At 48.8% G+C, this 25,888-nt stretch overlaps 1 protein-coding gene across 8 annotated transcripts in view; it reads left to right on the top strand.

Moving 5' to 3' along the window:
* The window catches only part of SGIP1 (SH3GL interacting endocytic adaptor 1), a 1,140,118-nt gene that overhangs the window by 1,097,997 nt on the left and 16,233 nt on the right, over positions 1–25,888 (top strand). For all 8 annotated transcript variants that reach the window (XM_085602350.1, XM_085602347.1, XM_085602346.1 and 5 more), the window contains one exon: positions 10,938–11,102. In XM_085602350.1, coding sequence (XP_085458476.1) covers positions 10,938–11,102 — 165 coding nt within the window. The remainder of the gene's footprint in view (positions 1–10,937; positions 11,103–25,888) is intronic.

Raw genomic sequence — 25,888 nt, 5'->3', positions numbered from 1 at the left:
CTCTTGTACTTAATACATTCCACAAATGTTACATTAGTCATTCAATGAGAGTAAAACACACAAACAGCACATCATCAACAATAATCGATAGGAGAAGTACAGTGAATGCAATTCTTTTTTTACTCTTTAAATCACTTGAACAAATTATAATAGCATAAGGCTGTCCACAAAACAGGTGCGGTGAGACAATTAGTGACTTATTGTGTTAAGTGATAAGGTGCTATACATAAAGTAACATATATTACAAATATTTACACAACAAGACTATGTACAAATGTCCAAAAAATGAATACATAGACCACAGCAGGGTATAGAATTTCCTTATTGAAGTTGTGGTGTTGCAAGGACAAATTAAACTTAGAACGTCGACGTTTCGACCCTATGGTGTAGTGCAGATTCGTAAGCATGTATTGCGGGTCTTCATCAGGACAGAAGAGCATCAGACAGCCTGGTAACAAGGAAGTCTGTGATGTGTTTCTGGCAGCCAGGCATCCCTCAACTAAGACTGTATACGCCTGCAGGTGGAACAAATTTGTGGCATGGTGCACAGCGAAAGCTGTAAATTCCCTTTCTGCCCCTCTTTTTGATGTCCTGTTGTTCCTTCTCTCTTTGGCCCAGCAGGGCTCTGGTCTGGGCACTATTCAGGGCTACCTTTCTGCTCTTTCAGCCTTTCTCCGGCTGCCTGATCAGCCCTCTCTTTTCAAGTCCCCTGTGGTCAATAGATTTCTCAAAGGCATTACTCACTGTTAGACCGGGTACCATTGGCGTGGGTCACCCTTCCATTTTTGTCTGTGCCTCAATGTGTTTTTGTGCTGGTGTTAGCTGCTCAGGGCACTCTGCCACTGCCATCCAGTGCCACAGTGCAAGTGCACCCTATGGGAAAATGTATTATGTGAATTGACTTCCATGTTTGGCTTATTTGGTTTACTACCAGTCCCTAGTAGAGCGCACCAGGGGTTCCAAGGGCTTGTATATCCAAATGCTGCTAGTGGGTTCGCAGCACAGGTTGTGCCACCCACAGAAGCAGCGGGGTAAAATGTGCCATGGCAGAACCTGCATGCAGTCTGGTACTGTCATGCTGACTGGGCAAGTGTCCCCACTTACCAGTCCCTAAACCTTCTCTTAACTACATATTAGCCACCCTTCTGGTAGGCCCATGGGCAGGGTGCATTGTAGGCATAAGGTAGGACATGCTATGATGTGTGTGGCATGTCTTAATAGTGAATTACAGCCATTTTCGTTTTTCACTATTGAAGGCTACCTGCTCTCCATAGGCCAGAATGGGCTGCTAGATTATAACACTCTATAATCCTTGCAGGCTCAGGAAGCATGGTAGAAATTCATGTTTAGTATGCCTGAACTCAGAATAATAAAATACATCTTTTAGTAAAGGTTATTTTAATATCCTGGGTTTGCAAATGCTACTTTTAGAAAGTTAGCCTTTGCGTGCCTAACCATCTCAGTCCGCCTCTGTGGGTGTGTGTGTTCTGCCTAGTAACAGTAAAGGAGCAGGGCAGGGGAATTCCAGGAGACAGGCTGGCTGCCAGGTGATGGGTGGGAGGAGTACACCCTGACTCTTGAATAGACCTGTGCTCTGCCACCACAAAGCCGGCTCCGCCCCCTGTGGAGCGGCTGATGTCTCTGCCCTGCTGCTGAAAGCAAAGAGCAGAGTCACCACCCCAAAGTGCTCCAAAACTGGACTGAGCCAGGCCCAGGCCCCCTGGCGACAAAGAACAAAAGATTTGCGCTTTAAAAGAAGGAGCCCTGCTCCTAAGAAATCCGATCCTGCTTGTGACCAAGAAGAACGCTCTGCCTGAGGAGGAGGAACCTGAAGCTGAAGGAGGAAACGCTGTTCCTAAGTCTGGAGGACTTGCCTGCAGTGGTTGCCTCGCTGCCAAGGGAGAGAAGAAACCTACAAAAGACTTGCTTTATTTATTGACTCAAAGACTTGTGCTCACAGCAATCTCCAAGGGCTTGATTGAGCTTGCCCCCTGAACTGAACCCCAGGACCAGTGGGTTCACTGTGTCTCCGCTCGTCTGAGAATCGAGCCGTGTGCTTTCTCCTGCCGGAGTGCTCTCCGCACCTTCGCTCCCTCCAAGGGCCTCGACACCCAGAAGCCTGGCCGCCTCCACTCGTCGAGAGCCCCGCTCTACCTGAGTCGCTCTTGATCCATCGGGTCTGGCCGCCCCGCTTCCCTGTCACCTGCCTGCTACTGGAGCGTGCTTGGTGCCCCCTCGCCCTCCCGCCAGATTTCTACTCGGAACGAGAGTTCAAGCCTCGGACGGCCGCCCGTACGTCGTAACGTACCCGGCCGCCCCGCTTCGCCTCCCAGAAAGATTTTGACCGCGCCGCCCCCCCCCCCCCCCTCCCCTTCCCTGAAGTGACCTCCCGCACAGTCTGTGTCGGAAGCCCGGGGCTGCGCCTGTCTACGAAAAGCCGCCCGCTGGTTCTCGATCCGGAGACCCTCGAGGTGCAGAACCTGCACCCCCCACCGAAGACTCGTCCAACACACCGCACGCTCCCAGGTACAGTGAACACTCTCTTGGACTCGGGGTCCGCAACGTTCTGATTTCCCCGCCTCACTGTACCTAGGGTGCACTGTGCATCACCGTGACCGGACAAACTCGAAAGAGCACCACGAAGCGATCGAAGAAAAGAACAAGTGCCTAATTATCATCTTGTGGCTCCCAGTTCGCAACTGTTATTTATGGTCTTGTACTAAGCCTGCATAGTAGAGAAGCTTTATATAAAGTATACGTATTTTTGATACAACTCATGCCTGACGTCCATTTGTGGGGGATCTTCGTGATTTACTGTGTGTCATCATAAATGCTTAACTGACTTAGCGCCCTGAAGTTTAGCCCTGACTGCTCGCGCCACACTACCTATAGGGTGAGCAGGGGTTGTTCTGAAGGGGTAATTCTCTTGCCCTGAATAGAAGGGACCGCTGCTTGTCACAAGTACCTACCTGTGCCAACCAGGGGTTCCCCATTCTAACACTCAACTTTTCCCTCCTATTCCTTTTGTGATGCCTCAGTGGTGAACCTGGTTCTTACATACTTAATGTGCGCTCCCTTTGCGCCTCTTCATAACTGTCTTTTACGGTTATTAACTTTGCACACTGTCTTTCTGGTGGCTATCACCTCCACTAGGCGTGGGAGTGAGCTCCAGGCTCTTTCATGTAAACCTCCTTTTCTGGCGGTTCATCCGGACAAGGTTGTGCTTCGGCCATGTCCCTCCTTTCTACCAAAAGTAGTCCCTGCTTTTCATCTGGGGCAAACTGTCACTCTGCCCACTTTCCTTCTACCTCCGCACCCTTACAGAAAGGAAGAGAGGCTCCACCGTCTGGACCCTAAACGTGCGCTTCCATTCTACCTCAACCGCACACAACCGTTCCAGGTGGATAACCAGCTCTTTGTTGGCTACGTGGGCGCCAAGAAAGGCCGGGCTGTGCACAACAGAACTATCTCCCGCTGGGTTGTCTTGTGTATTCCAGCCTGTTTCAATTTGGCTAAAAAGGAGCCCCCGGTAGGGTTGCGCGCTCATCCGACCAGGGCGACGGCAGCTACTACAGCATTGGGACGCGGTGTCCCACTGCAAGACATCTGTCAGGCGGCCATGTGGGCCTCGCTGCGCACGTTCACTAAGCACTATTGCCTTGACTGTCAAGTCCGGAGAGTCTGCTTCTTTGGCCGTTCGGTTCTCTCTGACTTTCTGGTGTAATCTCACTTCACAGACCCACCACCGGGTTTGGTATTGCTTGGGTATGTATTCTAAGGTAAGGAATCTATTACTAACGTGTCTCTTTCAGATTCACAAGTTACTTACTTGTGTAATGATATATCTGTAAGAGACATTAGTTAGTGATAGATTCCTTTCTGCCCACCCATCCTCCCCATTCTGCGAACTGTTCTCTAGAGTTCAGGTCATCCCTTTCAGGGCCCTAGTTCTATTGCACCAGTAGTCGGTCTCTGGCATGGCTCAGTGTTCCTGGCACAGAAAATTGTGTACAGAACTGATGTCAGTGCGCGTGGGGACGTCTAAGTAGCTCTGACGACATCATCTTGCCGACTACGACGCCAGCGATGTACGCGGAGCCACACGACGACGCCTACCGACGCGCAGGGGTACTGCTGACAAACTTTCCGGATCCAGTCTGATGCCTGGGGATATTCTAAGGTAAGGAATCTATCACTAACTAATGTCTCTTACAGATATATCGTTACACAAGTAAGTAACTTGTGCGTTAGAGCCTTTGAGGGAGCTATAGGAAAGGAGACCCAGAAATCATGCTAATCCCATCAGGACTAAAGCCAAGTAAACATACAACAGACCAGGCACGAGGTGCTGGGAGGTCTGGCAAGCAAAGCGCAAGTCTCAGGGGACCAGAAATGGGAAGCATCGCTTACTGCTGTACCCCCATGCATGTGCACACAGGCCGTGTCGCTCTGCATCCACCACTCTGGTCAGCCGGCTGATTGTTCCTTCTCTCGTTGTTGTGTGCTGTATTTGTAGCTGCCCTCGCGCTCTTGCAGCACACTCACTGCCAGGTCCACACTCCTCTGTCCCAAATGGCCAAATGTCCTGTAGTGCCAGATAGGTCCAAATTGGCAGCGCGGCTCCTCGTTGCTCAAGGGCCTCCTGCAGATGGGGGCGTCTACTTCATGCAGCGCACTCTAGCGAATCCATTCAGGGCACAGGATGTGGCCAGCAAGAGAGCAATCGCTTAGGGGCAGTGTTTGAATCTCTGGGACGTTCTAAGGAGACTGGGGTTGGGCTCTGTCCATCTTCTCCTCCCCTCGGGGGTGTCTGCTGCGTGCGGCCCACCCTCGCCAATCCTCTCAGGCCCAGGTATTATCAAGCACGGAAGCACTCACTTAGGGGGCAGTTGGTCCTCTGGGACGGCTCAAGGAGAGTAGTGGGGGCCAACTGCCCGCGCCTGTCCCCACATCAGCTGCTTCGCATCGCCAAAGGCCCTATCCTAGGTCTCACCTCCGGACTCCACTTCTTGCTGCCAAAATCATCCAAATGGAGGCAGCTCTCATTTGTCGTCACCCCAGTTCATGTTCACTGATAGTGCGGTAAAGCTGGGTATAAACTAGCACTAAAGTGTGGCTTGATGGGGAGGATTAAGGAAGGATTTTGCACAAGCTAGCCACGAAGCTTGCTAAAGTGCTTCCGATGAGGTTGCATCTTGGTCATGCCCCTCCTACACTAAGCTTTGATGTGGATCAAGGCCACTTTCTTGAGGTTTGGGACTAAGAGCGTATACCTATCTAATACATGGTGGCTGTAATTTTCGCAAAATTCTTCTCAACCGCAATATTCAGCGTGATGCGGTTAGTAGTGACTCCATTGTGATTTAAATAAATAAGTCACTTATATAAATGACAACAGGGGCGATCCCAACTCATCAACCCTCCCCCTCCCCCTCCCCCCTAAATAAGACTTAACAGTATGCAATTGTTTCATTAACACAGATATGCCTATAACTTGTACTGATAATGCACAAACAAAGTCATACCTGCCCCCGGGCATATTCTCATTTTGGAATAAGTCTACAGAATTGCATATCAGCCCCTACCATAATTCCCGCCTCCTCCCAAAATTTTGATGCAATGCTTCCATTGTGACCCTCTCGGACCTGGAGTAGCACGGTATTGGGGTTGTGGATGCGTAGATAGTTTAAACTTGTGGTCTACTAAGACATTTTCCAGCAGGACAAGGATACCCTGTCTTGGTTTCTAAGAGACTCCTCTCAAGTTCCTCAATTTGGAGTCCAGCCAAGACCATCTTTGTATGATAAGCCTTTGGCTCCAAGCGCGATCTCGAAATCCTTTACAGGTGGGCTGCCCAGTAGCTCATATCTAAGTCCGGTTCTCCCAGGCCTCCTCGTCGGCTGCATCTTGGGTTTTTGGAGCGCTGTTCTGCGGCTCCTGTCTTGCCATATCAGTTGAGTTCTTTGCACATACAGGGAGGTAGCTGAGCTGGGAGTCTCATGAAAGAATACAGCATCCTGCGGAGTAGCACCAGTTTTGCTAGATCAGTTCTGTCCATCTGCCCAAAACCCTACTCTCCCTGTTGCTTTTGTTATATTTGCCACTGCCATGTCTGGCATCGTTCTGTAGATCTGGATGGCTAGATATTTGAATGTTGTGTGTTCCCATCCATATATCCATCCGATTTACTCCTAACTTTGCAGAAGAGTTCCAACTTTTATGTGGTTCACTAAGGATCCCACGTCCTATATTTCTAGGTGCACCCCAATTCACAAAATTTACCCATGCAGATTAACCTTATATTAATCGTGTTTAATTGTGCAATGCCTTTATATTGTGTTCATCGGGAAAATTACTTTTCAGTGTGGAGAAGACTTACTCTTCGTACACATTCACTGTGTAGTTTTGTCCTTCCCTTTTCCGTTCTGAAAATACATCTATGCTTGCCTTTCACAAGAATAGATGTAGAGAAACTTACTACAAGGTGTACAAGAAAACTGACACACAACTTTATGGATGTTGACCTACATTTGCAACGTGTTGTCCTTGTTCCAAACCTAAAAAACAGTAGAAAAATCTTTCAAGTAACACATTTTCACCATCTTAAGTGGACTTTACTATTTACATTTCCTCAAACCTTGCAAACAGTATCCCGTTCACAACCGCAAATTGCTTTTTTGTACACCCCAATACAGTAAGAAAAAATGGGTAACAATTGTTATTTTTTGCACCCTCTGCAGAGCAAAGGAAACAAGTTTGATAACTCTGAAAACATTTTCACAAAACGTTGGAAAAACTGCCTTAAAGTTCTGAAGTGGTCGAAATGTTGTCCTTGTTGCATAGCATAATGGGTCGTGTTCTCTTTGCCAAGTTAATTTTAAATCCACTCATAAGTAATTGAAAGTTCTGACTTTAAAAAAGCCTCAAAACATATTAGCGTTATTTATTTTAAAAGTATGTGTGTAGTTAACAGTTTCGTGAGAAAGCAGTTCAATGATTCAGAGCAAATAAAGTTCACTGATCGGAAATGTATCAGTGAGGAATATTTGTATCTGTCTTCTGTATTGCTGGCTTTTGAGCTGGAAACAAAGGAAATGAATAAATCAATGTAAAGACAGCGCTTTTTTTGGTTGAGCCTAGCGGCAGCGCGCATGCGCTGCTCGCTCTGCAAGACTGATGTATTAGAGTATGGGAGAGAAGTGCGCCCACTCTCCTCCCATATTTTTCATTGGCTTGTGTCATTGTCTTTCCTAAATGCCTCCTTTGGATTCGTTATTAGGCTTGTTAGTCCTTCCTTAGTACGGCCTTGTCTTCATTTGTACACTCCAATGGCGACCGGCCCTTTTACTTTAGTTGTTACACAGGACCTGTTATTTAGTCTGTAAGCACTATTTACTTTTTTTTTTTAGTTTCGCTTACTGCATGCCGGACATGCGCTGCTTCAGCTGAAACCGCTTGTATTTTTTTAAGCAGCACGTCTGCCCCGTAACACGGGAGCCTGCTTTCAATCACTTTAACCCAGCATTTTCTTGTGTCTGTTTCAACCCCCAAGTAAAATGGATTTAGAAATGATTCGTGAATTAAGTCCTATGAATTCCAGGTAGCACATAATCCTGTGCTTATGGGCTGAAGCTGACAACAGCTCATCTGTGTTGCATGCCATCTGTACTAAAGCCACCGGACGGGTTGTTTTCGAAAGCCTATTTTTATTAACAACACCGCCGACAATACCACCACTACCAATGCCACCACCACCAATACCACCACTGCCAATACTACCACTACCCCAATACCAATACCACCACCAATCCCACCAGTACCACCACCAACAGTCCAATACCACCACAACCAATACTACTGCCAATACCACCACTAACACCATCACAAATACCACCAATACCACCACAACCACACCACCAATACCTCTACCGCCACCACATAATACCACCACCACTCAACACCACCACCACTATCACCACCAGTACCAAAACCAATACCACAACCTCCACAAATACCACAACCAATACCACCACCACCACTAATACCACCACCAATGCCACCAGCAAATACCCCCACTAATACCTCCACCACCTACAATACCACCACCGCCAATACCATTACCAGTACCACTACCATCCCCACTACCACCACCAATACCACCACCACCACCAATTCCTCCACCACCACCGATACCACCACCACCACCAATACCACCACCTCAGCACCACTCGCTCCCTACTAATGGCAGGGGCACTGTACGAGGCCAGAGCTGCATCCGAGACAGTCCCTCTCGCCCTCCATGCCTGGCATAAAGCACCGCCCGCCCTGCACCAGGATGTGAAGCCAGGGCCCTACTATACTTGGAATGTTTTTTTATTATGTCAAAGATAGCAATGACATTACTCAATGCCACACTGCACACTCAAATCACAGAGAGGGCAGGAAATAACCCCCCCCTTCCCTATCTTCCTCCTTAGCCGCGGCAGTGTAATCACAGAGCCAAAGGAGTTGGAGCGCTTTGTTAATGTTTATAACTCGGATCATATGTAACTCTCACTTCACACTTATTGTCTGTGTAATTTCCAACACTTACACACCTTTTTCACTGCACTATTTACCACTACTTCGAAGAAATCGCAGGCTGGTCTCTTCCTCTGAAATTTACAATCTAACAAGCGGTCGAGAAGACCCTTTATTGCAATGCAATAGGTCTCGCATTTGCGAGAGTTTAAGCTATTAGTATTGTAAATGACAATGCCTTTTATTTATGTTTTAAACTACAAAATATAAATAAAAGGCATTGTCCTTTTCAGTGCCAATAGCTAAAACTCGCGTGAATGCGAGACCTATTGCATTGCAAATGCTTGTTACTTTTAGGAATTTTATTTTGTTTTTTGGCTAAGCAGTCCATGAGAGTTCTTGTGTTTTCCAGAAATCTCCCTCACGTGCTCCTCCACACTGCGCTCAGTGTTGCGCTCAGGCTTGTGTACTTCTGCTCTCATCCCTCTGTTTTTCTCTCCCACGTGTGCTTCTCCCACTCCACTCCCATTGCTCTCCCATCTCTCTACTATTAAAAAAAAATGCTTTCACCCTACCTCAATTTGTTTTTTCTTTGAATATCCATCTCGGAGCACTTAGAAAGAAATTCTGCCCTTGTCCTTTTGTAGGTACATGCATGTGTGGTGAAGTGCATTTCGCGTGCTTTTTTTCCCTTTTTTGCCATGCTGCACAGCATTGGCAAGAAATGTGTTTTTCCAATACTGTACAGCTTCACCAAAAGGAATTGGAAAATACAAAAGGTCCAAAAGTCTGATGGTATTCTAATTCCAGGTGTGCTAAGTGCTGTTGGATGTTGTGAGCTGGTAGCTGATGCAGCTGTTTTTCAAGATGATGCCGGCTTACATGGACAGCCAGTGGCATCCCATCATGGTGGGGGGGGGGGGTGGGGTTATAGTGATATCTCTTCAGACCAAATAGGCATAAAGGGGCCAGTGTGGAATCTTGTAGGCTGTTGAGCAGTGCAATGCCGCCATTCAGATGAGAGAGTACAAGGGCTTGAGCAGCAGTTCTAAAGTTGTTTCTGGTACAGACCGTTTTACTTTATATATTAGAGGGAGCTGGCTCCAATTTGCCTTAGTTTTCTTAGTGATTGGATTTTCGAGGGTTTGATTAGTTACCAGGGTGAATCCAAGAGACTTGGCATCAGATGAAAGTTGGAGTTCAAATCTGTCCAGTTTCAGGTCGATGAGCTAGGCCTATTTTCATTTTACAGAGTTTTATATAGCGGGAACTTGACCCGAATCGGGTATCAGAGCGCTTTAAATAGCACCAGTTGCATTACATGAGGACACATTCACATTGAACTAGTTGTTGCTTATTCTATTTGTGTTTTGGTGCGGTTAAACTTCAGCTATGTGCTGTACATCTAGGTCTTAGGTGAAAGAAGTGGTTAATGTCTGGAGTAGAGGTAAACTTCAAATACAGTTGTGTTTCATTTGTGAATTTTTAGGGTGTCTGTGAGTAGAGCTCGAAAGGGCTCCATGTACCAATTGAAGATGACAGGAGAGAAGATGGGAACTCTTTTTTCCGCCAGGGACCAAGGATTGTGTGGGACCTGGCGGTGTCCATGTGAACAAACTGGTGTTGTCTGGATGGGTCGGGGTAGAACTAATTAAGGATTTTCTATTTGATCCAATTTTAGAATTCGGCGTGTGGATAAGGGTGGGTGGGAGGAGGTGCAACAGTATTGAAGCCAACTGAAAGGTCCAGTAACATCTGGAGGCAGGGATCCTCTTTGTGGTCAGGAAGACATAATGTAAGATTTCTGCGTTGTATTACTTCGTACATGATACCGAAATATCTGAAAGAATCCAGATAGGGTCAAACTTACCTTGTATCTGGATTCTGTGCCCAGTAAACTTTTCCTGATAGAAGAAAACGTCCTTGCTATGTGCCAAATCAGAAGATAATGTGATGTCCATAGTGTTGAAAATTAAAAGCTGTATTCAGTTGTGGTAATGCAAATGAACTACAAAGCCTCACTATCACTATGCGTCAGACCACAATGTTTAGACTGGGTCACCAACAGGAATACCTATGTGCAGATTACATGCTGAGCCAGCCAACAGTCTTCCTGGCTCAGCCGACAGTTGTGCTTACCTGTGTCACTTGCATCTTATCCTTACTCTCGCTCTGCCAGTTCAGCCTCCATGACAGAGCACTGGAGTTTGTGGCTCATAAACATGTTGCCAGGAGCATTACAGAGTGAGGCTCTGTTTATAGCAGAGGTGCAAAGGTCCAAAACGAAAATAACTGGGGTTTACATTGGAAGAACCCACATCCCTTCAAGATAATGTATTTCCTCATAAGGTATCAAGAGACCGGAATTATTGTAAGAATTGCAGTATAAGTTTTGTACTGGGTTATTTTTCTTACAGGCGTGGGCTCTTTGTTGGCAAGATTCCAGCTGTCTGAGGGTCCCAGTACACCCGCCCCACTTGCACTTCAGTTTACCAGTGAAGGATGTACTCTTTCTGGATGTGATATTGAGCTTTTGGGAGCCGGCTATCGATTTTCACTCATTAAAAAGCGGTTTGCAGCAGGTAAGACATTCATATAAACGATTATATGATTTTTTGCTATCAGATTTGTTAGCACTCTTACTTCAGTATTTCTTGAATAAGTATTGTGGTATGACTGTTGAAAAAAAACACATCGTGTTTCTCCAGCTTACCTATAGTGGTATCTGAAGTTGCAAAGGCTTTTTGCAAACATTTCTTACTTTAATGGACAATTTTTCAACTTTACAAAGTTTTCACTTTGTTTTATAAGCTGGACATCATGCTTTTGCAACCATCTATGTCACCTGCGTCCTTATTTAACATTAACAAAAGAATTCTACGTAAGATATAGTTCACAAAAATAGTTTTTCCATTCAATGGCATTGTGCATCAAAACACTGCAAAAGGTAAACGTGCAGAGAAAAATTGTGGCAACATTTGTCAATGTAAAGGAAAAAAAAAGGGAAATATATATAATATATATATATATATATATATATATATATATAACATTGGTTGTAAAAGCACTACGGACTGTCCTGCACAAAGCGCTACTATTTGTTTTTACATTACCCCCCTGCACTACCTACCTGGAACTATACTGCATTCTGGGACTTGCAGTTCAGAAGAAGTACGTGAACTGCAAATGGGTGAGCGGATACACATGTTTGGGGGAGGTGCTGGCTTTGACCAATGGCAACGAAGCGGGACTCTTATCAAGTGGTGCATTTAGACTTCCTGAGCATTGTTTATGGCGCTGAAGAAGGCCGACTGGCCGAAATGCATTCGCCGAAATAAAGCGTTTTCCCTTGTTTACCCCTGTGTGGCCTCTACTCTGTCCGTGAGGAGGAGGTTTTGGAGATGTTTCACGCGTCCGCCAGAGACGCGTTCTGGAGGCTCCTACGTTACAAGTTGGCCCATACGTTACTGGCTTCTGTTTCGGCAGCTGTGGCGACTTTCAAGGTTTTGAATAGTTTGGGCCCACCTACGAGTTCCAGTTTGAGATGGGGCGGTCGTGAGATGATTTCATTTCACGCTGGGCGGGATGCGCTGACATCAATTTAATACAACCTAAATCTAGACATATTACCTTACTTACACATACGTACCTTCGATGTACTTGTGTATCTTTATATTTATTACTTCACTCCTAATTCAGCATCTCCAATGCACTACCCTATATCTCAGCCTATAGCTTTCAATATATCCTCTACCTCCACTCTCTGACTACTATGATCCCCAAAATAACCCTTTCTAGACTTTTCCCTACACTACCCTTACTATGATCCCCAAAATAACCCTTTCTAGACTCTTTCCCTCCTCTACTCCTCTTTGTATCATCTCAAACCTTTCACTATTCAGACCTCCCAGACAAGCCTTTTTAAACCCTTCACTCTGATTCTCCCCCCTCCCTTCTGCTCATCCCAATACTCCTCCTCCTGCTGCTGTTCTCCAAATAAACACTTTCTAGAACCTTCCCTCTTCTAACCCTCCACTGTCCTTTTCAACCCAAATAGCAGACTCACATGTCCACCGCTCCAATTAATTTCATATTTCCCCATACTAATTCACCACTAATCCTTTTTGGGTTCCGAAGTAGCGTGCTACTTGCCGAAAACCATGTTGGGGCCTCATCTGGGGTAGTAAGCACTATATGAATGCAATTACAATTGTTCATTGAACAACTTCACCATAGGTAAACTTCTTCATGCATCTTCCATAACCATCTCACTGTGCATTGTAAAGTATCCTTTAGTGCAGAAAATAACTTGTGTGAAGGTAAGCAAGGAAACTTCAAAACCTTTGCAAGGGGGACAGTCTGGAAGTTTGTTGGTGACCATCACTTCTCCAAACAGATACATTGTTGCACAAAGTAGATAATTAAAAAAAATTATCTTTACCACTAACCGTTACAGTTTTTGCTGACAGTTGCGTGTTTTTTGGTTTAGTTTGTTTCCATCCTGGTATTTTTTATTTTGTAGTTCGAAACCTAAGCATACCAATATAAAACTAACCTCTCATTTAGACCTCTGGATGATATCAAATCGAAATGTCTAATCCAATAGACTTGGGCTAGTACCTCCATAACCACCCCTATGTAAATGAAGAATAATTACTAAAACCTGAAAGAGAAGTCTAGTTGGAACCATGTTATTTAAATTATACACCTACTGACGATTTTATATTCAGTATGGATACTACTCTTGTCATTTAATTTTAAATTCCATTTGTGTTCAGTTTTTCCAATATATTTTGATCTACAAATACATTAGATTAGATATATGCAATGCAACATATGTTTTCATGGCCTTCTTTCACCTGTGTGTGGATACAGCACTTGTTTAAAATTGGGTTTTTGCAGTTTGAAAAGCTGAAGTAGCTGTAAACTGGGAAGTAATCCATGCCTAGGTCAGTGTAGTTAATGTAACAGGATCTCCTTTATCCCCAGGAATTGGGGAAAACTCCCTCTACTGCAGAAAGGTAACCATCCACAAGGGCCAAAAGGCACTCAAGGTATTCCCCAGCTCTGGGGGTAGATCAGGCGTTATTCTCTTGATTATCTCCTGGGGGGAGCAGGAAATTCACGATCTAATGACCCTTAACTTTGACACAGTCTGTGGGGGCAGTCCAGTCTAGATGACAGAGTTTAAAAATGTTTTTAGCCATAATCATGAAAGTAATCATTAATAAGAGGCCATGGGTGCTGTCAAGCCATGGAACTATTGACCATGCCTTGACTCATAATAAATATGATGCTAACAGTTATACAGTTGATTTGTACTTAGTGATGGATACAGCAGGTTGGTCTAAGAAAAACATCAGCTCCTTGTGCTGTAAGCCATATTTCAATGCACATGTCCAATCAGCACTTGCTTAAGTTACACAATTCTTTCTGCATTTTAGAAAGCGTCCCATGGATTCCAGATGCATTTTAGACAATGTCTCACTGAAAATAGAGATTTTATTCAGATCATCGGTGCCAACCCTTGGGGCACCAATTTTGTTTAAGTCCTCTGCAATCAAAGCAGTAGACTCGAATTAAAGTTGAGGCTCTATCTTGCAAGATTTTAAAAATCTTGTCAAATAGGTCAGTATTTCCAAGGTGGAATTTCTCGTTATACTGGTATATACACATATTGAATAAATCAGTGTCCCCTTAGACAGAAAATTTCTGGTTGCCTGTATCTGTATGATTTGTTCTAATATCTGATGGAGACTTCTAGCCTCAGATTCCTTATCATAGAATTATCCCCAGGCGTTATACTGGATCCGGAAATGTTGTCGTAAGCAGTACTGCTGTGTGCTAGTAGGTGGCGTTGATTGCCTCCACGTGCCGTTGACCACGCCGGATGTGACATGTGCGGTGCCAATACCGGTACCACCCTAGCACCCCAACTTCAGTTCTTTTTTGTTCCGCACCAGTCAGCACTGATCTATAGAGATCTATGTGTTCCTTCGCTTCATGGCTGTGCTTTTTGGACGTGTTGTCAAAGTATTTTTAAGTTTTGTCAAAGATTTTTGAGAGTTCTTCTCCTGATGTGGCAGGAATGTCTGATAGGAAGACCGGCTTCAAACCCTGCATCACCTGTCATCGTCAGATGTCGGTGATGGATCCGCACCTTGTATGCCTCTGATGTTTGAAACACTGCCAGGACTCGAAGACCTGCACCTATTGCTGCACCATGCACTCCAGAGTCTTGAGGGTTTGGTCCTTCATGCTCCTTGCTGCCCGACGAGCAACGCCAAAACACTCTCCATCCCTCTCGAGAGTAAAGTTCCAGAATCGGTCGATGTTACTGGTCGCACTCCACATTGCCACGCCACTCAGGTAAGTCCCTCGAGTAAAACTTCGAAGCGGCCTCTGACTTCACTTCTTCCCACAAGACAATAGAGCGTCTACATTCAAGGCCTTGTTCCGTGGTTGTGCCATCGCCTGAGTCAGCTCCACGCTTCCCTAAATTTCAGGGAGTGGGAGCGACCCCCACTCAATTCTATTAGTTTTATGAGGCCATGCGCCTCATATTTGAGCGCCCCGCTGCTGCTGGAGCTCCTTCGGGCCCGCGGTTTCAAGAGGGACCCTACTGGTTCTACACCAGTGGCTCCGGGCCTGGTGCCAGTCGGGCCTCTTAGATCCACAGATGGATCTTGGTTGGTGCTGGTCTTACCACCTCAACTTTCCCTGGCACCAGCGCTGACGGCCTGGGGCAGCCTGCGACACCTGATGCCGCCGTTCCCATTCTGATCCCCAACTCCGACACAGAGCCGAAGGGGCATCGTCTGATGCCGACTGGAGCCCTGCCCATCAGGCCAGAGCCTGAGCCCTAGTCCTGTGGAGTCACTGGATCCTGAGGAATACCAGCCCTTAGATCCACAAATAGACTGGTGTGAGGACTTGGCGGAAGCCAGTGGACTTGACACTTCCCCAGATACTGCCGTGCTTTCTCTCCCTCCTGTGGATATGGACGAGAGAGCGTCCTTTGCAGTTGTGGTGTGAAGAATGGCTGTGGTCCTGGTCCTTATCATGCCCTCAGTGGCAGCCAAGACAAACCTCTTGACGGAGGTACTTCAACCAGGAGTGACCCCCTCAGAATTCCATCTCCCTTTAAATGAACTCTTACTGACGTCCTGCTTGGGACCCTGTCCAATCACAGCACAGGCGTTCTTGTGAACAAGAAGATTGCCTACCGCCACTGTCTCACTCCAGGGGACTTCAATTTCCTCACACAACACCCTACCCCAGAGAGCTTGGTTGTCCAAGCCTCTACCTCCCATGTAATATCCTGGCACATTCCTTACCACCACACCGGATAGGGAATCCAGGAGGCTGGACACCACAAAAAAGATATTTTTTTCCACCAGCCTGGCACTGCGGTCCATGAACACTGCGTGCCTTTAGGGCGTTACTCCCATGCTCTATGGGATTTGGTTGTGCAGGTATTGCCCATGGTCCCGGAGGAGGCCTAGACAATACTCTCCCAGGCTGTTGCCAAAAGGAAGGATGCGTGTAAGTTCACGATCCATTGTGGACTGGATACCCCCGACTCACCGGGCAGAGAGGTTTGATCAACAGTGGCCTAATGGCACCACACCTGGCTGAGGACAACTGGCTTTTCAGGGAATGTCCAAGCGTTGCTTATGGATCTTCCCCATTGATGACTCACATCTCTTCGGAGACGAGGCAGGTTTAGCGCTGGAGCGCTTTAAGGACAGTAGGCCATCAGTCAGATCCTTGGAACTTTCCATGGCCCGTCGCCACCCCAATCCCCTTTTTGCTCCTTTCTTGGCACGGAAGGGGTTTCCAGCCACGTATAAACCTGCACTGCCACTGTGGCACGCAATCTTCCCAGCCTCTGCGTGGCCGATGACACCGGACCCACAGACCTTGTGGGTTGGGTAGCCAGCGGTTGAGCCAGTGCCCCCTTGCCCCAGCAGCCACAGCCTCCAAACCCTTATAGTCTGCCCCCTTACCATCGTGGGCACCTAGTGAGTGGCAGGATATGCTATCACCTGCCCCACTGGCAGTCTATAACATCGGACCAATGGTATTGTCTATAGGGGCCACAACCCCTTCACCTATGCCAACTGCTTTCGACAGTCTGACGGAGGACTGTCTTTCTTTACTCCTCCAGAAAGTGACAGCTATCTTTACCGGGGAAGCCATAGAGAAGGTGCTTTTAAAATCCTTTCTACTTTCCTTTAAGGGAAGGCTACTGCAGGTATTCACAGACAACACCACTGCCATGTGCTACTATAACGGGCAGGGTGGGATTACGGACCGTTTGTCAAGAGGCCTTACGTCTCTGTACATGGCTGGAATGTCAGTGCATTTCCCTAGTGGTTCAACACTTGGCAGGCTCTTTGAAATACAGGGTGGAAAAACTCAGCCGAAGAGGCCTAGCGGGTCACAAATGGCATCTCCATCAGGAGCTGGTGCAAGGTCTCTTTCAGCTGCGAGGAGAGCCTTGGTTGCATCTGTTTGCTACCGCCGAACGCGTAATGTCATCAGTTCTGTGTGCTTGAGTTTCCAAGGCAGCTCTTGCTCAGAGATGCTTTTCATCTCAAGTGGAGCTCAGGACTTCTGTACGCCTTTCTGCCCATACTTCTCCTGCCCAGAGGTCTCAAGAAGGCCGGGAATACCTGGCCCAGTCACTCTGGTCACTCAGGACTGAACATGGAGAATTTGGAACCCCGAGCTGTTGAGCATGGCCATCTGTCTTTCGATCAGGCCTCTTCGTGAGGATTGTCTGTCGCGCCAGCAGAGGGGGTTCTCCATCTGAACCTGTCCATGCTGTGCCTTCTTGTGTGGAGATTGAGCGGCGAAAGTTGACAGCTTTCGACCTTCTGCCTGTAGTCTGCAATTTTATTCTGCCAGCCAGGATCCCTCTACCAAGATGGTATACGCCTGACGTAGGGGTAAGTTAGTGGCATGGTGTGCAAAAAAGCAGATTGAAGAATAGATGTGATTGTTGTAGTCTTTCCACTCCTTTATTTCAAGTGTGCTTGGTCTGCACCAAATAGACAGCCAACGTGTTTCGCCCAAACATGGGCAGAGGCAACGTAACTCTTACTGACCTGGGACCAATACCTTACGGACGTACAGGCGGTTCCTTTACTCCGAGGCCGTTACCTCTGAACTCTACGTACTGATACGGACTTTCCACACTGATCTTAGGATCATTGTTCCTCTTCAATTGACTAGACTCTGGTTACGTTGCTTCTGCCCTGAAGAAGCCCATGTTTGGGCGAAATGCGTTGGCTGTCTATTTGGTGCAGACCAAGCACACTTGAAATAAAGGAGTGGAAAGACTACAACGATCAGGTTTATTCTTTGTTTTTCCAACTGTATACTCAACAGTACTTTTATAACTCCGCCCGATGGAGCACGCAAGTTGCTACACCCCTCCTTTTTTATTCTTTGTTTATTTTCTCATCTAGTCGTTCTTTGGTCAGGCAGACTGGGACTGTTCTAGGCCTGCCACATAGAGGGCACGAGATAGGTTGACGACGGGAGGGATTGCACGGGAGGGCGACAGGCCTACTCCGCCAGCAGTCATGGGTCAGTGGAGCCTGGGACTGACGGGGGGGGTGGGGGGGAGGCGGGGAGGGGGAGGGTGCTGGGGAGTGTTGGGGGTTAACAGTTTTGGGGTGTTGGGGGCTGGGAGGGGGGGGAGGACGGGACAGTTGGGGACGGTTGGGTGGGGCGGGGGTTGGGACAGGTCACTGCAGGCACACACGCTATGAATCAGGGCGCGGCCGCTAGCTGGGAGCCATCACGTCATTATTCATCACAGATGGAGGCGACATGCACGACACACAGGTAACACAGGGAGATGATGGGGCCGGGTTCTCGATCCTCACGTGGAATGTGAACGGGCTCGGTAGTAAAATTAAGAGAGGCCTGGTAAATGAGCACCTTAAGAGGTTAGGCCCCGACATTGCACTATTACAGGAAACGCACCTTCTGGGAAATAATTGTGGATTCCTAGCACGCGAGCAGTACAAGGTCCTAGCACATGCGGGGTTTACCCAAGGCTCGAGAGGGGTGGCAATACTGATACGGAAGACGCATCCGTTTAGGGTGACACGGACATGGACGGACTCACGGGGGACCTACGTGGGAGTCCGAGGCGTGTGGAGGCGGAAGGAATACACGATAGTGTCTGCCTACGCTCCACCTAAACTCCAGGCGGCCACTCTGAAGGGCGTGGCGGAAATATTGCTCGCTACGTCTGATACGGTGCAGGTACTTGGCGGCGACTTTAATGACGTGATGTCCCAGGCGATTGATAGGACGGGTGATAGGGGGAGACACTTGCCTCAGACTGCCCTCGCCTCCCTGATTGAGGCTATAGGTCTGACGGATATGTGGCGCTGGTTACATCCGGAGCGGCGAGAGTACTCATTTTTTTCTGGGGCCCACAGGGTATTTTCCAGACTGGATTATATCTTTATGGCCCGGCATCTGCTGACTAGGGGGGATTTGGCAGAGTATAAAGCGAGGGGATTATCGGATCATTCCCCCCTTGTGGTGACGTTGGGACATCGGCCGCGAGGACAGGGACACTGGCGAGTATCGGCGTGGGACCTGCAGAGCTCGAAGGTATTGCAGGGCATATGAGCGGATGTTAAAGTCTGCCTAGCCGAAAATGAGGGCTCCGTATCGTCGCCGGTGACCTTTTGGGAAGCCATAAAGGTGGTCATGAGGGGTAGGGTCCAGGATAGGATTGCGGAAGAGAACAGGGAGAGGCGGAGGGAGCTTCAGACCCTGGAGAGTCACGTGCTTCAACTGGAAAGGAGTATCTCGTGGGTAAGGAAAGGGAGACGCTGCGCCAGTTGCTTGATGCACAACGGCAGTATAGAGATCTTGCCACGGGAGAAGCCAAAAAACAGGCGTTGGCGACGCTCCATCGTCTCTACGATGTCGGAGATAAGTCAGGCAAGCTGCTCGCGTGGTTAAGTAGAAAAGAGAGGGATGCGCGCTGGGTAGAGCAGGTGAGAGATGCGCGGGGAGACCTGGTGCGTTGTGATGCTCAGATTTCTTTAAAAAAACAGCGGACCTTCTGGCTCGCCATATGCTGGCCTTATTTGAGGGGGCGCGAAAGGAGGAGAGCCTCCCCCCGGATCTGCGTTTGGCCACGATCGTCCCGATCTTCAAGGAGGGAAAGCCACCGGAGGAGTGCACCTCGTATCGTCCTATATCCCTACTTAATACGGAAGTGAAGTTACTGGCGACGGTACTGGCCCTCCGACTGCGGGCGGTGCTTCCGGGGTTGGTCCACTTGGATCAGACGGGCTTCCTCCCTAATAGGGCGACGAGACTGAATTTGCGGAGATCGCATAACTGGCTTCAGGCGGTGAGCGGCAGGCAGGATCCCCAATGGTTTCTCTCCCTGGACGCAGAGAAGGCGTTCGACGCGGTGCATTGGCCCTTCATGGAGGGGGTTCTGGGGCGCATGGGCTTCGGACCCGTCTTCTGCCAGTGGGTGAGACTACTGTATACGGAACCGAGGGCACGAGTAAGGGTGAATGGGGTCACCTCAGAGGACTTCCCTATTGGTAGGGGCACGCGGCAGGGATGCCCGCTGTCCCCCCTGCTCTTCACGCTGACAATAGAGGTACTGGCGGCACGGGTCAGACAACACCCGGAGGGGCCCTTTAGACGAAATGGAGGAACAAATATCCCTCTATGCGGATGATGTCCTTCTCTACGTTACCCGCCCTGACACGACGATCCCGGTAATCTTTTCAGAGCTTGAGCGGTATGGTACCCGATCGGGCTATAGGGTCAACTGGCACAAGTCGGTGTTGTACGATCCGGAAGGGCGGGAGGAATGGCCGTGTCTTCCAGACAGGCTCCAGACAACGACGGAGGGGTTTCAATATCTTGGGGTGTTCGTAACGCTTGACCGAAGTGTCTCTTATGGTAACAACTCCGGTAGGGTCCTGAATAACTTTGTGGAGGACGCACATAGATGACGTCGGCTGCCGCTTACACTACTAGGGCACGCAGCCATGTTTAAAATGATGACGTTGCCCAGGTTTCTTTACGCGTTCCAAAACGAATACTACCCTGTTCCTAGGCGGGTCTTTCGAGAGATTGACTCGGAAGTCCGTGGCTTCCTATGGCTGGGCAGGCAACCCAGGGTGGCGCTGAAGACCCTGCAACGGCACCAGTACAGTGGGGGTATCTTGCTTCCCAACGTTGAGGCTTACTATTGGGCGGAACACCTGGTATCCATTAATGACTGGTTTCATGCCCCGGCCATGCACCCGACATATGCCCTAGAGAGGTCGGTCATGGGCGCCCACTCCTATAATTACTACCTTTACGGTGGCAAGAGGACGGGACGATTGCTGCCGGCCACCAAAATTACCCTGGCGATCTGGAAAAGGGCGACCCGGGAGATTGGATGGGACAGGAAGCTAAGTAGACAGACCCCCCTGTGGCACTGTTCGTGGTTGCTGGAGCTGAATAAGTTAAGAGGGTTCACACGCTGGGACACCATTGGGATCTCGACGTTGGGGGACGTGCTTGTGCGGGGGGAACTGAAATCCTTCTCGGTGCTTCGAAGGGACTTTGGCCTACTCCCCACGCAGTTTTACAAATATGCACAGCTGAGGCATGCCTGGAAGGCGGAGGGGTTGCGGGCCGCTTCCCTCCCGGAATATGCGCCACTGGAGGGACGCCTACTGCAGGAACACGTGATGGACAAGGCGGTGTCCCTCACGTATCGGACCCTCATGAACAACATGCCAGACACTATGAGGTCGCTTAGGGCGACTTGGGAGGCAGATGTGGGTGAGATGGATGATGTAGATTGGGATATAGTTCTCATGCACCCACGAGACGTGGCGATAAAGTCCCGGCTGAGGCTGATCCAATTTAATATCCTGCACAGGACATATTTCGACCGACTCAGACTGTACAAAATGGGAAGGGTGGGGGACACGTCGTGTCTATGCTGCGGAAGGGAAGGAGGGAATTTTTATCATACGCTCTAGCTGTGCCCACGGATTCAGGGGTACTGGAAAGGGATCCTGGAGGAATTGGGGAAGGTGCTAGGGGTGCCACTACAGGCAGATCCCAAGTTGGTGCTACTGGGCATGACAAATGACGTGGATCTTGCCCGCCCGCTGCTGACCTTCTTGGTGCTGGCCCTGGTGGTGGCGAAGAGGGACGTAGCGAAATACAGGGGAGCGCCCACGCCGCCCCGACTGGAGGAGTGGAGGAGGGTTCTTGACCTATATATGGCGGCGGAAAGGGTTACGTACAAGGCACGAGGCTGCCCCAGGAAATTCCGCAGGGTATGGTCCCGATGGAGGAAATATCATGGCCTGGAGGGGGGTCTCTAGATGGAGGGATGAGAGGGGGGTCCTGCACGGTTCACGGAAGGTGTGATAAGCCCTGGGGCATGGGCGGTGATGTACACTAAGGCCGAGGGTGCACTCCACGGACCGATTATTGACTGGGCTCCTTGTGTGAAGTGGGAGGGGGGGGGATGGCCGGGGGGCAACGAGGGTGTGTTGACCAGTGATTACCTGTTTGTTTGGTTCTTTTATTTTGTGCTTAGAAGAAAACTGAAAATGCCAATAAAAATATTTAAAAAAAAAAAACAGTACTTTTATAACAAACATTTTGTGTTGCCTCTCATCTCCCGTTTTACATATAATAGCCCTACGCAATATCCAAAGCATGCAATCCCGTAATATAGGAATACTGCTGAGTCGCACATCCAAAATACATTGAACATGTGGTGCTTCTTTGTTAGAAAGTGTCAATCAGGCCAAAAAGTACATCAAACTTGTCCTCCACCAAAAGGAAAAGGGCAGGAAGAAATTTAATCTAGACAACTCTGCCTGATTTAAGGTCCCAGGAACGTCTGAGATGTGGTGTCAGGGCGCGGCCCAGCTGGGTCCCCCTCTTCGGCTCATGGCGCCTCTGCCACGCCGCATAGCCCTGCGGGGCTCCCTGTGGCGCCGCAGGTGGTTGCTGGTGCTCATAGCCCTGACTTGAGCACACCCCAGCCAGTTGGGACGGCGCCGTCGGCTCGGCTCCGCCTCCGCTCCTTTCTCCGGAATCGGAGCCTGTTCTGGATGAGGCGGAGCCGGGATGGCGTCGGAAGATTGCCTCGCCGGCCCCGGTGCCCTCTCCTTCCTCTGAGGGGGAGTTGGTCATAGTTTTGGTGCCGACTCGACACCGGATGCTGCCGAGCGGCGTCTGAGGTACAATCGGCGCCGACACACGTCGTTTTGGTGCCGTGTCGACACCGGGTTCTGGACTCTTCTTTAGAGGCCTCTGGAGAGAGTTTGGCGATGCCCTCCCGCCCGACATCTCCGGAGTTAGTGTTGCCAGTGCCCCCCTTAGAATTTGTGGAGCCTCCACAGGAGCTCCCAGATCCGGCAGGCTGTTCGCCTCCCCAGGAGCCCTGTCAGGATCCTCACTCTTCTGTGGGGCTTCCTTCCATGGAGCATTGGGCACACCCTCAGTGTCTTGGGAGGGTCAGCTTACAATCATCCCCCACTGATAAGCTATTTTCCCCTCCACGGAGGGCTACCGAGGCTGGTGCGGCTTTTTTGAGAGTGGTCTCTTTGGCTACCCGCATATTAAATATGCAACCCCCCTCTACCCCTTTGTCCGTCGACCCCTTGCTTGAGGTCCTCCACCGTGGGACTAGAAATATGGAGCCACTTTTGCCTTTTGAGGCTTCCCTTTATCATGCCCTCTTGGGTACCTGGGTCCAACCTGCGTCAGGTGACCCGGTGGCTCGTTCACTTTTGCACTGCCACCATCTAGCTCCACATGATCCGGCCTGTCTTTTCGTGCACCCTGATGCGCAGGGGTTCGTGTTGCTGACTGACTTTCCTTCTCTGCCCCCTCTAACGCTTCCTCCCTCTCGGGAGTCCAGGTGGCTTGAGTCATGGGGTAGGAACGTCTTTGCATCCACTAGTGCTTCCCTTCGGTCCTTAAATACAGTGTGTGTTTTGGCTCGGGCTACCTCTGCCCTGTGGGACTCTGCGGAGTCTTTGCATACTGAACCTCTGAAGGTGCTCGCGTTGATCTCCTTCGCCTCATCCGGGATGGCCGCGACCTTGCTGAATTCACAATCTGTTCAGCCTTAGATACTGCGGATTCTTTGGGCCGAGCCATGGCGAGCTCTGTTGCCTTAAGGCGTCATGCTTGGTTGCGAGATAGCGTCTTCCCTGAAAATATCCGGATCGACTGGTTGACTTACCCTTTGATGGGGTTTTGCTCCTTGATGCTCACGTCGAGTCGGTGGTTCGGTGGCTCCTGGCGGGCTTTTGTCCTCCCACTTAGGCCCTTTCGGGCCTGTCTTCTAAGGTACTTTTTCATTTCGCATCCTTAGATGCACTCTGTGTTTACCATGGGCAGTGAGCCTTACGTCTTTTTGTTATCAAGGGTGCTTACCCTTTTATTGGCATCCCTTGGATGCGTTTTTACTTTCAGCTGCCTGTTGGCCTTTTGTGGCCGTGTTCCACAGGTTGTTGTGTCCTCTGACTGTGGTATTCAGCCGGTGGCTTGGCTCGCTGTTATTACGGCTCGGAACTCCGCTCACAGGTTCGTTTCGTTACTGCGTTCTTTTGGCCTTTGCCCTAAGAGGTGTCCCCCATTGTTTGGGGTATACATACTCCATGTGGGGTACTTGTACGCTATTATAAAGCCTTGCTTATCTCACCTGGGCCTGGGGGTAATGTGGGCTCCATGCGTCGCTTGACTGTACGGTGTTCTATGTTTTTCCCTGGTGCCATCTGCTTTCGCCATGGTCATCCACCTCCTTTGGTCTCCTCTTCCAAAACGGCTCCTACCTGCCCTTACTGTTCTAGGTATGGTCCGGTATATACATGTTCATGCTCCTGGCTCGTTCTGTCTCTGCACAATTGTATGTTTATACATTTATGTCTATATACCGGTTGCCTTGGTATCCTATTCCTACGTCGCTACCTCTTGTCGAGGCTGTGACGTCTGGACCAATCTCTCCATGTGTGGGGTGTCTTTTCTGAGTTGTTGCAAGTTGGCCATGGGTTCCTTCTTGCTTCTGCTTACTGTAGTGGTTTTCCAAATTGACATATGCTCCCTTTTTGTTCGACGCTGTACGTGTCTTTCTGGAGTGTTGGTCTTGGATTCTGAGACTTTTCCCACCTTTCGTTACCGTGGTGTTTTTGGCTTCTTCCTTCGGATATGCATACTCTTGTTGCAGCTACGCCTGCGGGACAGTTCTTTTGATGGCAGTGGTAATTGATTACTGTCTATAAGTATATGTTGTGGGTTGTTTCTCACTTTGACCTCCTGCTGCCCGGTCGGGCACTCTTCTGTTCCTGTGTAAGCCACTTTAAGGTATCTTTGGCCTTTTGCTATCGAAATATTCTACCTGCTTCGGCGAGTCGGACATTGGTGCTATTGTCCCTCCTTATCCCCTTTTGGAGTTGGGTGTGCGCTTGGCATGCTTCTTGTCCTGCTGGGTTTTTTCCTGTGCATTGCTAAGGTTCTGGCTCTTGCCTTTGGGCTCTTGCGACGGCTCCTTCGGCATCCTTCTATGGGCTAGTTTGTTAGGCGCTGGTTACATCTCTTCGAGTTCTTTTCATGCTAATGCACTTATCGTGCGCCATTTCGCGAAAAGTGATCCTTGTTGCTCTCTCTCTCTCTCTTTCCTTGCTCTGGTATAGGGCTCATGCCGTTCTACCTGTCATTTTTTTATACGGGTATGGTGTGGCGCCATTCTGGCATGTTTTTCTGATTTCTTCTATCCTGTGACTTCTGCTCTTTATGCTGCTGGGGTTGCTGTCGGGCTTTTCTGCCACAGCTTCCCCTTCCCAAGCCCCCCCTGTCCTGCATGTACAAGGGTTCAGCAGCAAAAGTCTCCTGTAAAAACCCTGTGTATGGGCATAGCTAAAGGCACCCTAGTTGTCATTCCCAAACATACACCCTCAATCTAGCAATTTTCAAGAACATACATTCCGCTACTTGTTCACTGTGGTATATACTAGTTCACGTAGAAAATGATCAGTACACAGGCCGCCATGTTTTCATTTATTCTGAGAAAAATGACCTAGACACATGATTCAGTTAGCCCATTGTCTTCTAGGAAAGTCATTTAACTAGAACTTTCTTTGATAGGTGTCCGTTTCAACTAGAGACCATAGGTATGGTTGTTCCCTGGACAGGTAGCCAACTAATGAGGGAAGCTAAATTGAGATGAAGGATCCTTTGGTTTACTGATCAGCTTAGGTGCCCATAACGAAGCAGTACACAGTAGTCGTGTTGCATCCTCCACCTGCTCTAAACCTGTAAAGTTTGTGGCTGGGAAATG

The sequence above is a fragment of the Triturus cristatus genome, chromosome 4_2 (assembly GCF_964204655.1).
Source record: "Triturus cristatus chromosome 4_2, aTriCri1.1, whole genome shotgun sequence".
NCBI lineage: Eukaryota > Metazoa > Chordata > Amphibia > Caudata > Salamandridae > Triturus > Triturus cristatus.
The sequence above is the reverse complement of the archived record's forward strand: the minus strand, read 5'-3'. Positions and strand labels throughout refer to the sequence as shown.